This window comes from Lathyrus oleraceus, chromosome 5, assembly GCF_024323335.1.
Source record: "Lathyrus oleraceus cultivar Zhongwan6 chromosome 5, CAAS_Psat_ZW6_1.0, whole genome shotgun sequence".
Lineage (NCBI taxonomy): Eukaryota > Viridiplantae > Streptophyta > Magnoliopsida > Fabales > Fabaceae > Lathyrus > Lathyrus oleraceus.
In genome coordinates this window covers 30,363,001-30,378,272 of record NC_066583.1, presented here as the reverse complement: position 1 = coordinate 30,378,272, position 15,272 = coordinate 30,363,001, and the positions used below count along the sequence as shown (strand labels likewise).

At 32.6% G+C, this 15,272-nt stretch overlaps 3 protein-coding genes across 3 annotated transcripts; 2 read left to right on the top strand and 1 right to left on the bottom strand.

Moving 5' to 3' along the window:
• The first annotated feature begins 5,764 nt into the window (after positions 1-5,764).
• Positions 5,765-8,352, top strand: LOC127084141 (pentatricopeptide repeat-containing protein At1g20300, mitochondrial). The gene is made up of 2 exons (XM_051024542.1): positions 5,765-7,580; positions 7,856-8,352. Exon 1 carries the CDS (start codon positions 5,952-5,954, stop codon positions 7,542-7,544), a length of 1,593 nt encoding a protein of 530 aa, XP_050880499.1. The 5' UTR covers positions 5,765-5,951; the 3' UTR covers positions 7,545-7,580; positions 7,856-8,352.
• Positions 8,353-12,855: 4,503 nt separating this feature from the next.
• LOC127087041 (uncharacterized protein At1g76070) lies at positions 12,856-13,889 on the top strand. Its single transcript, XM_051027883.1, has one exon. It carries the CDS (start codon positions 12,924-12,926, stop codon positions 13,704-13,706), a length of 783 nt encoding a protein of 260 aa, XP_050883840.1. The 5' UTR covers positions 12,856-12,923; the 3' UTR covers positions 13,707-13,889.
• Positions 13,890-14,414: 525 nt separating this feature from the next.
• On the bottom strand, positions 14,415-15,032 carry LOC127078555 (secreted RxLR effector protein 161-like). The gene has a single exon (XM_051019000.1). It carries the CDS (start codon positions 15,030-15,032, stop codon positions 14,415-14,417), a length of 618 nt encoding a protein of 205 aa, XP_050874957.1.
• Positions 15,033-15,272: the final 240 nt, after the last annotated feature.

The following is a 15,272-nucleotide window of genomic DNA, read 5'->3' as shown; positions in this document are numbered from 1 at the left end:
TCACATATTTAACATAATAACCAGTGAGTGGTATCTAGCAACACATCACTGCTACCCAAGACACGAAAATATCATGTGATCTGACAAATCCTTTTATGATAATACTTATGTGTGCAAATACCTTTTTGCCCTTATGTCTATTGAACATAAGGCGTAGACCACGTCATCCTTGTCCAGTTCAATATTGGCCCCGTAGACATTTATCCTGTTACGCAGGATGGGCAAATTCCATCTAGGTCACTCATGTCCCTCAACATGCTTCGTGGAGTACCCATCAACTGTCTTTATGGTCATCCAGTTACGGATAATGTTTGATCAGCAATAAGGCACTCGACTCTACATATAGGGTACATAGTGGTTTCAGGTCAAAGGGTGGTATACACCATTATCACCATGAGAATAACTTATGACACTTAGCATAACATTCTATATAGTATTCTCACAGCGGGTCAATCCAATATAAATATTACTCTCAATATTCATACTTATGTTTAAGACTTGATAACTCCTTATCCATGATCCATGAGATATGATCATCAGTCAATATACATAATAGTCTTAATGCTTTAATGTTATCCCACTTCACAACAAAGCTCGACTATGGATACTTTAAGAATAGTGTCCTTATGTTTAATGGGATCTCATGATGAAGTCACACTTGATACATTAAACGGACTAGATATTCTAGGGACGTTATTAAATAAACATAATAAAGAAAAAACATTTTATTATTCATAAATAATTCGATACAAGTACCAAAAGTATTGACCTCTAGGGCTTACACCAACACCAAGTCCCTTAACTTAATTTAACATTTCGCTTTAGTCCATTAACTAAAAATCGTTAAACTTTGGTCCGTTCAAGTTAGTTCAGTTAGCATTAATGATCTTGTTTGTTAATTTTCATGAAAAAAACGTAACATTAGTTTGCCAACATGGCATGACAACTAGGGATTTGGAAAAATACATACTCAACAAAATGATTTAAAAACGCATTTTAGGTTTTTTTAATCATCTATTTTTCTGGTTTTTTGTTTATTGTGTTTTAATCATCTTCTTTCATTCCACTTTTCTGGATTTTCAAGTTGCGTTTCTAGGGTTTTCATCTTCTCCGATGTCAAAGATTCTTCTTCACTAAAACTCTTACAAATACAAAAAACTGGTAATGCTTCAAAATGGTATCGTTTCAACATTTCCTCAACAACCACAAAATTCTAAACCCTAATTTCCCTTCGCTGCCATTGAAGATTTGGCTCAACTCTAAAATGGTCATCACCATGCAATTTAACTCTTTCTAACCCCAATTCCAAAACCCTAATCCCTAATTTTGATTTAACATTTTTTCTCTAAAATGAAATTCTCCTCAAAATCATCTCTAAACCTCTGAATTCACAAGCCAAATCGAACTCACTTGTTTCAAAATGGTGGTTGAATCTCCAATGAAGGCTCATTCGCTAGTTAAAAATCTTCGATTTGAACTTCATTTTATCAGGTAGGTTAATTCATAGATTTCCCAATCTTACACATGTTGACATGGTTCCTTCGACTTTCGTTGTTTATCCAAAATTTGTGTCATTTTGTTAAGTCATCGTGTCGTCTCAACCACGTTGACACTGAGTGGTGTTTTAGCTTTACCGGGGAAGGGAAAAGCTTGCTAATGGTTGAAGCAATTGATAAAGGACTCAAAGAGGTTGCGAAAGGGTGTCTAAATTTATGGGAGTTGGAGGTAACAGGTGTGAGTGAAAAGGGTTTGGTTACTTTTGGGAAATAATGTGTTACATTAGTGGAATTAGAGTTGTATAAATGCAACAATAACGCTTTGTGTGGGGTCGCAGCGTGTAGGAATTTACAAGGTGTGAAGTTAATTGGAAGTGTTTGTGGGTTTTATGAATTTGTGATTTCAGATATTGGGTTGACTATTTGACTCAAGGGTGTAATAGGTTAGTGAAATTGAAGCTTGTTGGTTGTGAAGATAGTTTCGTCACTCCAACTTTCAAACATAATAGTTTTCGGCGTCTTCATCTTCTTCTCCGCTCCAAGTTTTAAACGTACACAGTGAGAAGTTTCATAGAAGAGTGATATAGGGTTTGTACATAGTGAAGAGTTGGAAATGTTATTTCTAAAGTTAGAAATGTTATTGATAATTTAAATTAAAGTAACTTGATTAATAAAATTAGAAAAAGAAAATAAAAAGCTATGTCTGATTTTAAAAAGACATTAGAACTGTCACATAAGTGATATTTAACGTTTTTTCTAGAAAATTTAACTGAATGTATTAATTAGGCTAACATAAAGGTTTTAAAGAACTATAGTATAATTTTTTTTAATTAAGGGACTAAAGCAAAACAATAAATTAAGTCAAGGGGTCACAAGATGAATTAAACTTAAATTATAATATTATAAACTCTTATTTATGTATTAAATTTTTTTACTATACTATTTTTTTGTCCCCATTACACACAATGGTTGATTCGTCATTGTCTGTGGTGTCTTGGATGCCTTAGTATGTGACACATGTCTCCTATCAAAGTATGAAGGCCATGATTTATGAGCCCCAAAAGTTGACGTATCCACATCAACCGAACTAGAAATGATAGGTGCATGCTATGATTGAGCTCTTTCCCTCTGAATCGCTGCATGTTACACAACTCTGTACCTTAATCCATCTTGTTTATCATCCATAATGCTTATAATTAAACCAAAAAAGCATTATACAAATGAAACACAATGAGGCCCGTCTAAGTAATGCAGACTGGTAATTTTTTGAGATGCATATCTGAATTATGGAAATCAAAGTGTTGAAAATTCCAAAGATGCATCTTCTTAATGTTCTCCAACTCAGATAAACAACAATGGTGGAAATGTAATCCATTACAACATCCAAAATAATGCTTTCATCATTTAAACTATTTATCAAACACATTGCTCATTTAACAGACATATATAAACTACTCATTACATAACCTAATACTCAATTTCTACAATTGTATATAGAAATAAAAAAGTATAGAAAAATAAAAAACTTACCAAATGTGAGTTTAGTTTGATGTTAAGTAAGTTCTTTGATCGATTAGATGTTGATGGCAGAAGGTTTGAAGTGAGTTGAATGAGTTTGAGAGAATGTGAGTTGAGAGAGTTTGAAACTTGAGAGGAGTTTCAGAGAGAATTTTGAGAAGTAAGGAAGGAGAAAGATTTGACTCATTTTTTATTAAAACAACGTTTGGAGATGCATCTCCGTAAGTTACACGAAGATGCATTTTCATAATTTTTTTGAGATAACCTTAGGCTCTAACTAAAAAACGAATGTGTTTGGGATGTGTCCCGAGATGCATTTTTGAATTCTAAAGGTAGTTTTGATTTTTCACTAGAATAAAGAAGCAATGCTTAAAGTTCCTTAAATAAGTCCTTTTTCTAAATCATGCATCCATTAGCCTCCAAGGGTGTGTTTGGGAGTTTGAAGGGGAAAGGAGGGGAGAACTTTGAAAAAAGGAAAGGATTGAGTGAATAGAATTAAATAATTTTGGTTGAGAGAGTTTTAGAGGGTTTATTTTTATTCATAACACCCAAAATCTCCTAATTTGAGAAACTCAAAATTTGTATTGAAGAAGGGTTTTAAAGGGTTTGAAGGACTTACATAAATTTTCCAAATATATTTTATGTTATTATAATATTCTAAAAAAAAAATCGTTATTTCAATATATATATATATATATATATATATATATTATATATTTTATATATTATATATATATATATATATATATATATATTTATATATATATATATATATATATATATATATATATTTATATATATATATTTATATATATATATATATATATATATATATATATATATATATATATATATATATATATATATATCTTAAATTTATTTTTGAAAACATTTTATTTTCATCTTGTCTAAACTCCCAAATAAAGCCTAATAGCCTATTATAGAGAATATGGATTTAAAAACTAAAAAATCTATTAAAAAATCGGATTTCGGATAAAAATCGAAACAAAACCCATTGACTCAATAATGAAACATTTATTATTACAATTTTAATAATTTTAATAAATATTAACTTAGTTGTTGTAATTTTAAGCTATTAACTATGAGTGTACATGGGTTGGGTAAACCCAATAAACCTAGTAAAATGCACCCAAACCGATCCAAAAAAATGGATTTCAGTTGGGTTATTGGGTGAACATGGTTTTTAAAAATAAAAACTCATTCAAAATAATTGGGTTATGGGTAAAGGCACACCCAACCCACAAAACTCATTGGTTATTGAGTGATTATTTTTTATTTTTTTTGGTTGTAATTTGATGAGTGGTGACTTTGATGTCTTTAATCTTGATTGCTTCAATTACAATATTTTGAACGTATTTTATGTTGTAAGTAATGACTTTAACTTATTTAAGATGTCTCACTTTGATTATTTTGATGCCAATTCTTGTAAGTTGCAAGTGTTTTATGTAATTTTAGGTATTACCGTAACGTAACTTTGATTTTTTCAAATATGTTTATGATGAATTTTATCGTGCATTTATATATTTGATGTTTAAAAAAATAGCGGTAATAGATTAAACTATTTGTTAAGAAAAAAACATGACACATAGTATTTAACTATACAAGGAAGAAAAAAAGGATTTTTTTTAGGGTAATCCATCATCCAACCCAATCTAACCCACAATTTTGTGATTTTATCCAAACCCATCCAATCATATTTTGGATGGTTATTTTACATTACCTAAATCGATGTATCCCGTATGTGTTGAGTCATGATTTTGGCTAAATTCAGCCCAAACCGATCATGCACAATCCTACTATTAACATTTACTCCCTCAGTCCCAATTTATAAGTTAGTTTGCTAAAAAAATTTATCCCAAATTATAAGTTACTTTAGAATTTCAATGCAACATTAATTGCCTTTTCTCCACTGTACCCTTTATCATTTATTATTATTTTTTCTAACCATTCTTTAAATTTCTCTTTCATCTATAATAAATGAAGGAGAATATTGAAAAATCATACCTAATTTCTCCTTCCCATACAACATTAATTATTTTTCTTAATTCTTGTGAAATATCCAAAAACAACTTATAATTTGGGACTCAAGGAGTACTATTTTAGTGAATCATACCTCTAATTAATTTTAAATGTTTAACTATTTAGTTATTTTGATGCTAATTCAATTTTATGTTATACAAGTTTAGTTTATTCCTAGTATTTTATGATGATTTTTATTAATTGATAATATCATATATTATTTTATGATGCTAAAAGATAAAAACATAGGTTATTTAATTTTTTAAAGATAAAAATATTGATTATCATTTAATCATTTGATATTAATAAAACATAAAAATTATTTGAGCAACTTACAACCCAACTTAATTTAATCTAAAAATCAATGGATATGTCCAAATTGACCAATTGATATAACATAATTATTTTGCCTCACCCAGATCGAAATGTCTTATATAAATTAGATATTGAATTTGACAATATCCAACCAAACCGATCCATGTACATCCATAAATTTTATAAATATATTTTATATATTTATAATATTTAAAAAATTTAAAATATATATTTTTTTATTATTCTATACAAAATTATTCTTTAAAAAATATCAAATATTTTTTTTATACACTTAAAAAAAAAATTCATTTTCACAAGTCTTCCCCTCTTTCAAACTCTCAAATAATGAATTTCGACCATTCTATTTAGAATTTTAAAACCCAAATCAGTATTGAATTGGCCCAGAATCATCTCTGGTCTTACTCAACATGTTGCCCGCCAAACATAATGGACTGAACTGAACCCGAACCCGAACCCGCCGCCAATAACTCATTTCTTCTCCACTTTCAAAATTTACACCAGCAGGGTTTGCGTTGCTGCTATCCCTCTTCGTTGAACAACACTTCACCAACATAACCATCAATGGCACTCATCAAATCAAGGGCACACTCTCACTTGCACCACTCACTTTTCCAGCACTTACCATACACTTTCCGACTATGTTCTTCTTCACCTCTCCTTTCACACGAAACCAGCGAGAACAACACTCCTCAAAACACCAATCTATCCCCCGAAGACTCTAACATTATCGACAAATTTCACACCGTCATTAAAGACCACTACCGCAAAAACCCTAACCCTAACCCTAATCCCATTTTACCCTCACACAATTTCTCCATACCCGATCTCTCCATTGATTTTTCCAAAATCTCAACCGCCCATTCAATTTCCCCCTCCATCACCCGCCGCGTGATTGAGAAATGCGCCGGTGTCCGCCACGGCATCCCATTCCTCCAATCCCTAGCTTTCTTCAATTGGGCCACCACCCTAGAAGGCTTCCCCTCCTCCCCGGAGCCTTACAATGAGATGATCGACCTCGCCGGAAAGCTCAGACACTTCGATTTAGCATGGAATTTGATCGATTTGATGAAATCGCGTGGTGTCAAAATAACCATAAGCACGTTCTCTATCCTCGTCCGACGATACGTGAGGGCCGGATTGGCCGTGGAGGCGGTGCATGCTTTTAATCGAATGGAGGACTATGGTTGTACTCCTGATAAGGTTTCATTTTCAATTGTTATTAGTAGTTTGTGTAAGAAGAGAAGAGCTAGTGAAGCGCAAACGTTTTTCGATAGTCTTAAGCATAAGTTTAAGCCTGATGTTATAGTTTATACTAGCTTAGTTCATGGTTGGTGTCGCGCTGGTGATATATCGAAAGCCGAGGAGGTTTTCAGTGATATGAAGGTGGCTGGTGTGAAGCCTAATGTTTATACTTACAGCATTGTGATTGATTCGCTTTGTCGGAGTGGACAAATCACTCGTGCTCATGATGTTTTCTCTGAGATGATAGATGCTGGATGTGATCCTAATGCTGTTACTTTTAATAGTCTAATGAGGGTTCATGTGAAAGCTGGTAGGACTGAGAAGGTTTTGCAGGTTTATAATCAAATGAAGAGACTCGGTTGTGCTGCTGATACGATTAGTTACAATTTCCTCATTGAGAGTCATTGTAAGGATGAGAATCTTGATGAAGCTGTGAAGGTTCTTGATACTATGGTTAAGAAAGGGGTTGCTCCTAATGCATCTACTTTTAATTCAATTTTCGGATGCATAGCTGAGTTGCATGATGTGAATGGCGCGCATCGGATGTATGCTAAAATGAAGGAACTGAAATGCTTGCCTAATACCTTGACTTATAATATACTGATGAGAATGTTTGTTGACTCGAAATCTATTGATATGGTTTTGAAGTTGAAAAAGGAAATGGATGAGAATCAAGTTGAACCTAATGTGAATACTTACCGGATTTTGATTATGATGTTTTGTGAAAAGGGGCACTGGAATAATGCATACAATTTCATGAAGGAAATGGTTGAAGAAAAAAGCCTAAAGCCAAATCTATCGATTTATGAAATGGTTTTGGAGCTGTTGAGGAAGGCTGGACAGCTCAAAAAGCATGAAGAGTTGGTCGATAAAATGGTTTCGAGGGGATTCGTCGCTCCTCGCCCTTTGTAAAAGTCGCTTCCTCCTTGACATCATTGAGCTGAACAAGTGAGTCTTAATGTTGGTTTAACAGGTTATAGTGTTTTTGATTGAATCTTTTTAATTTGATTTACTCCATGGTCATCATGTCTATAGAATGGTGGTTTTGCTAATTGCTATAAGTGACACAAAATGTCGGTTTAAGTTTAACTGGTAATCGTGTTATAGATGGAGTCTTTTCAATTTAACTTAATGGCCATGTTTATTTATGGCAAAACGATAATGTTCTTAAAGGAAATGGTTTGAGAGTGTTATTGATAAGTGTTGTTTTTGTTGCTGAGCAGGGTATTCAATTGACCACTTGTTCTCTGAACTGGTAAATTTTGCTTTAGAATCCCTGAATGGTGGTTTGACTGAAGGAACCAATACACGCACGGGGTTCACCACATTCGCAGCATGTCCCTGCCAGCCTGATGTTCATGGAGATGCTAACAAGTTTTGCTTATTCAAGAATTTAGAGACTGGAGACGCCCGTATATGTGGAAGGAGGTAACTCTATCAGTGAGATGTGATGAACCCTTTTTTGCAAGTGCTGCCTGGTCTGTTTTTACCAGATTCATAAACTCATTTTTGAATCAGTGGTAGCAAACTGCATGAACTGCAAAAGCCCCTATAAGCTAAGCAAGCTGCTATGTGTAATGTATCGGTGCTTGCAAGTATAGTTGGCTGTTTATCTGGTTCATATTTAAAAATTGTAGTTGTTTTGCTGATTGTAATAATATGCATTGGATTGTTGTTGTTTTTGTCAGTTTCTAATAGAATTTCATTATTTATTCGTTCACACTGAGGGTAAGTAGAATAGCTTTATTCACACGTGAAGATGGAGATAAAAATGACCAACTTCCCCCCCTTTTTATGACTAGTTGATTTACAAGGATATACACGTGCACAGTTAGTCGTGTCTTAGAATAGAATACTATTACTTATGATAAGCTTAAGCAATAATGTGTGGCGCCTACCTAATTAGACACCTCAAAGTTACATTTTTCTTTGTTGATTTAGATGTTGAATTGCATGAAAATAACATTCTTGAGTTGTTGTGTGAATGGAAAGAAATTATGCTGCATGTGCTAACCATCCCTTGTGGTCAAATATCAAGGCCCCGGTTAAACAAACATGGATGTTAAAACTAAAATCTCAAGGGTGACTTATTTTTACGACACTGTTTTTTTGTTTTCTTCTTTTTTTTTGGCCTATTTCTAGTTTTAGGTTTGAAGATTTTGTAATTAATTCTAAAATGTAAAATTAAATTTAAAATGTGAAATTAATTTTGATATATTTGACTACACCCAACTAAAATTGATTACACCCAACTAAAATTGATTACACATTTGTTTGTTACTTCAAATATGTTTAAAGAAAACATAAGGACTGCAACATGATGATTTTTGTCACCCAAAAAGAAGTGGCTCCGGCTGTTCTACAACTGTAATAAAGAATTGTTGTTATAATTGGAGTTTCTACTTGTTGGTTTCGATTGGATGTTGTGGAAAATCATATTAACCTTTGAACAAGTGTGCACTTGACTTTAATATACTACATATTTTCTCATAAGAATTGAACAACAAAATTTTAATTAGTACAATTAAATAATGTATAACATTTTTATATTGTATATAGTTTTTATTTTATATAAATAGTTTTTTTTTCAATATAATAGTTTTTGTTAGAAATAATTAATGGAATATAAAGGAGAGTTGTGTTAAGTAGTTGACATCTCTATGACATAGATTAATTATGAAATAATCTGAATATTGGGTACCATGTTGTTGCTTGTAAGTAATATGTTGTATGATTAGAGGACAATGGCAAAAGAGTAAGGCGGTTGTATTGCTTGTATGCGGTGAAAAATAAGCAAATATTTTCACATTTTTGCAAACGAGTGTGGGCAAAGAAGTTAGTTAATGAGAGTATGATTTGTTTTGGATCATGAAATATATGAATACTTATTGGAAAATCTATGGAATTAATGGACACCATTGTTAGCAGGAAGATCAATTTCACGCACCTACAAGAAACTAAGTCGACATGCGAAAAAACGAAAAAATTAGACAACTCGAGATTTAAGCTTCAGTATTTTGGAAAAGTTAGATCGAAAAATGGGGTGAGGATTATTGTGGACAAAGAGTGAAATAATGATATTATGAATGTGAAAAGAGTAGGAGATCAAATCATAGCCTTAAAATTTATAGTGAAACAAGACACCTTTAATGTTATTAGTGCTTACGCACCTTAGATTAGGTTAGTAGAACATCTTAAGGTAAAATTTGGGAGAATTTAGAAGATTTACTTCAGAATATGCCTCAAGGAGAGAAGCTTTTTCTAGTTGGGGATCTAAATGAACATGTAAGGAGCGTGATAAGAGGTTTTGAGGGCGTCCAAGGGGTTTTTGTCTCACGGAGGTAAATGTGAAGGATAAATCCATCTTGAAATTTTTGTTGGCTTTCAATCTTACTATACCTAATACCTGATTTAGGAGAAGAGATGAACATATTATGACATAAGAATGAGTTGACATGTTCTCATATAAATTTCTTTCTTATTAGAAAGTCAAATAGAAAGGTTTGCTTGGATTCTAAAGCTATTCTAGAAGAGAGCTTAACTATTCAACATAATGTATTGGTTATGAATGTAAGAATCAAGAGGAAAAGAGGTAGTCACATGGAATTTCCATATATCAAGTTGTGACTTTTGAAGGATTAAAAACAAGGAAATTTCCAAACACAAAATCCTGGAGGGAGAGTTTGAACAACCACAAGAAAGTGTACATGATATGTGGAATAATATAGTCTAAGAGATTGAAAAAGTAGCTTAAGAGATGTTGGGAGAATTAAGAGGATTTGAACATAAGGGTATAGAATTGTGGTGGTGGAATGAAAATGTTCAGAGTAAAGTTAGAGTGAAAATGATTGTTTTAAATGGTCTAGGTGTAAAAATGTTGAAACTTGAGGAAAATATAAGAAAGTTAAGAACGAGATCAAGAAGACGGTGAGAGAAGGAAGAACCCAAACTTTTGACGGATTAGACCAACCTTTAGGAATCAAAGAGGGAGAAAAATCTATCTATCTATCTATCTATCTCTGTCTCTCTCTCTCTCTATATATATATATATATATATATATATATATATATATATATATATATATATATGTTTGCTTAGGAAAGATAAATAAATACAAAATATTTGAATCAAGTGAAATGTGTTAAAGATGAAGAAGACAAAGTCTTGGTTAAGGAACATGATATAAAAGATAGGTGGAAGATGTATTTCTATAATTTATTTAATGAATGATATGATATCTCACTGGATTCTAGGAGACTCGACATTAGAGAAGAGTATTAGAACTATAATTACCATCGTTGAATTAAAAAACAAGAGGTAAAAGAAGCGTTGGAAATGATGAGTAACAATAAGGCAGTTGAGACAAACAACATACCTTTTGAAATGTGGATTTTTTTTTGAGATAGAAGCCTTCAATGACTCACCAAACTCTTTAACAACATTATAAGGTCAAAGCAAATGTCAAATGAATGGAGAAGAAGCATTTTAGTTTCAATATGTAAGAATAATGGAGATATACATACTCCCTCTGTCTCATAAAAGGTGTCTCATTTATACTTTTTACGTGTCTCAAAATAATTGTCTGTTTACAATACCAATGCAACATTTATTATTATTTTTCCACTGCTATACCCCTATTTATTAACTTTCACTTTATTCAAATAGTCTATTAACTATAATTAATAAGGGTATTATAATAAATGATATTAATTTTATCATTAAAATTAACACATATAATCATTTTCTTAAGAACCGTTCATTGCTCAAATAAAACACTTTTTATGAGACGAAGAGAGTAATTGTGTAACTTATAGGGAGATTAAACTTATGAGTCATACTATGAAGTTATGTGAAAGAGTGATTGAACTAAGACTAAGAAAGAAGACTCAAGTCATAGAGAATCAATTTGATTTTATGCTTAGGAGGTCGATCATGGAAGTAATATATCTATTACGACGTATGATATAACAGTATCAGATGGACCAACAAGACTTGCATTAAAATTTTATTAACGTGAAGAAGGCGTATGATCAACGTCTAAAGAATTTTTGTTGAAAGCTCTAGAGAATAAAGATGTTATAATTGCATATATTCGAGATATCTAAGATATCTATGAAGGGATATCGACTAGTGTGCGAACACATGGTAGAGAGACCGACGATTTACCCATTATAATAGGTTTGCATCAAAGTTTAACCCTATGCCCTATTTTTCACTTTAATTTTGAATTTACTCACGAAACACATCCAAGAGCTAGCACTGAGTTGCATGATTTTTGTAGATTATATAGTCCTACTTAGATAGTCGAAGAAGGATTCAAATGACAGGATGAAGACGTGGAGACAAGTTTTAGAAACACATAACTTTCGCCAAAGCAGAAGTAAGACACATTATATGAAACGTAAGTTCAACAAAAGGAGAAACATTTCTAATCTAGAGATGAAAGTTGGAGACCATATTATCCCCCAAGTCATACAATTTAAAATGTATTGGATCTGTAATATAAAGCGTTTGAGAAATAAAATGGAATGTATAGCATCAAATTCAAGTTGGGTGAATGAAATGAAGGAGGAAAATTCAGAGGTTTTATGTGACACAACGGTACCATTCAAGTTGAAAGAATTTTTTTATCGGACTGCAGTAAGACCTACGATGTTGTACGAGACAAAATATTGAGCGATTAAGAACACGAAAATAAAATAAGTGTAATAGAGATGAATATGTTGCGTTGGATGTGTGGTAAGACTAAACATAATAAAATTAAAAATTAAAATATTACAAAGTGTTGGAGTATCATCTATAATAAAAAAAATGATAAAAAATAGACTTATATAATTTGAGTATGTAGGAAGAGGACATATAGATTATGTGGTAAAGAGAAGAGTCAAGGTAGACGAATACCTTAAAAATTAAAAAAAAAATATTATGAAAGATTTCGGAATTAACTATTTTAATAAAAAATATGATCATAAGTAAATAGAATATTACAATAAAAATTCCATTTAATATAGTAAGATTCACGAAGTAGATATGAAAATGATTATACATTTGATTTTCCAAAACTATGTTTATGGGTAGAAGCAAGGAGCTATTATATTAATATTTTGTATAACCGATGGAGTCACACATTTTTGAGTTGACCAAACCTTTTCTACAAATGCCACCTTTCTTGACATAATCAAAATGTATCCAAATATTTTATACTAAACAAATTCTGGTATCATCAACCATTATTAATTACGACTTGAATAATTAGTCTCACCCTCAATGCTTAGTCAACAATCCAAAAAATGTATAAAGAGAGTCCATCTTATCATCATCACATACAAAATATCAAATTCCAACCAACCCTTACTTTCAAGTTCAATCTAATCATCAATCTCATGGAGAAAAACCTTAAGCTGAAGAACAAAATCTTGAAGATATTACCAAAAACAGTCACAGCTATCACTTTAACATTTCAAAACCATCCATTCAGTCCTAGTAAGGATCACAAATCTAAACCTCGTGGTGGTGTCAAGGGCTTTTCAGGTCCAATCGTAACCATAAAGCCTAAAAATATTGGAAATGATTATGAAGAACCAACCTCACCAAAAATATCATGCATGGGACAAATCAAACACAAGAAGAAACAACAGAAGAAAAAAAACAAAGACATAGAGGTGAAGAAACGTGTGACCACCTTTCAAAAGATGTTGTTTCATGTCGGGAAGACAAAACCTGATGCACGTGTGGTTCATGATAACAAGTATGAGCTTGAGGATGAAAGAACAACACATCATGTGAGTCAAATGAAACGGTTTGCGAGTGGACGTGGCACTTTTGATAATTTTGATTGGAAGGCTCATGTGGGGGAAGAAGAAATAGATAATTATTATTCAGATGAAGAGAGAATAGAGAGTGATGATGATAATGGTGAAGATGAAGAGTTTATGATTCCATTTTCTGCACCTATTTTGGTTGGTGGTGGTGGTGATCATGGACTTGATTTAAAGCCAAGAAAAGAGATTAATCTATGGAAGAGAAGAACCATGGCTCGACCTAGACCTCTTCAATTGGATCCATTAAATTAGAATAAATTGATTCTTAATTTTCTCATAAAATCGAGAGTTGTTTATTGATTTTGTTATTTATATTGATTTGATTTATTTTACTAGAACATTTTGTACAGAACTATTACAGCAGATTTAGGTACAAACATTTTTTTTAAAGGAGGTACAAATATATGTAATTGTGGACATTTATTGTGTTGATAATTTTTCTTTGGTAAATATAAAAATGCTTGAGATATGTGAGATTTGTTTGAACAAACAACCACAAAATTGGTGAAAATACTTGCATTAACCAGGGTGTGAGTGCACCCTAAACACTTATATAGGAGTTATAAAACATTTGAGATATAATTTGACCAAGTACAATAGTAGAAAATACAAAAACTCGAGTTTATATCCGGTTACACCAAAACGTGTAACCGGTTACACCAGACACTGAAAAACTAAGAAATTAGTTCAACTTCAGTGGTAACCGGTTACACCATTTATGATAATCAGTTACACCTTCAAAAACTTCACTTTTCTGCTATTGGAAAATATCTCAGGTGCTCCTGTAACCGGTTACACGCCCGTGGTAACCGATTACAACACCTGAATTACTTTAACAAACTTCAACATACCACCTTAACTCAAAGGCTGCAAGTCTACCATACCCATGCTCATCTTCAACCTCTTGAATACATCATTTGCGTCTCCCTTAGTCCTCCCTTTGCTAACAAGTTCCCTCAATTAATGGAACCCCATCTCAATGTGCTTGCTCCTCTCATGTGCAATTGGGTTCTTAGCAAGATTAATCACGGAAGCATTGTTAACTAAGAGTGTGACAACCCCACCCTCACTGCTGCCCATCTCCTCCAATAGATTCATAAGCCATACGGCTTGGCACACACATAACGAAGCGACAATGTACTCAGCCTCAAGAGATGAGAGTGCAACTATCGATTCCTTCTTCGAACACCAAGATATTGATGTCACATCAAACATAAAGATGTATCCAGCTGTAGACTTTCGATAATCTTTGTCTCCCCACCAGTTAGAATCGGTAAAACCAAGAAAATTGCATTTTATGCCCGTGTCCGCTGCGGGAAAGAGAATTCCGCAGCCAACAAAACCTTTGACATAACGTAGGATTCTCTTGACTGTTGCCAAGTGAGACACCTTCGGTCTCGCCATGAATCTACTCAGAATAACGACACTAAACGCCAAGTTCGACCGCGTATTGCACAAGTAACGCAAGGATCCAATCAACCTCCTATATTGAGTTGGATCAACATCTTCCTCATCCTCATTCTTATACAATTGCAACCTTGGTTCAGTTGGGGAAATGGAAGCATTGCAATTCTCCATTCACACTTTTTTAATATCTAAAGAGCATATCTCCTTTGATGTATGAACAATCCCATTTTGGACTTGTGAAACTCAATGCAAAGAAAATAAGTCATGAGGCCAATAACCATCATCTCAAATTCATCCATAAGTTCACTCTTGAACTTTGAAATGCACTCACCATTGTTGTTCGTGATCAATAAGTCATCCATATATAGACAAAGAATGATTACTCCTTCACTCGCATCTGTCTTCACATAT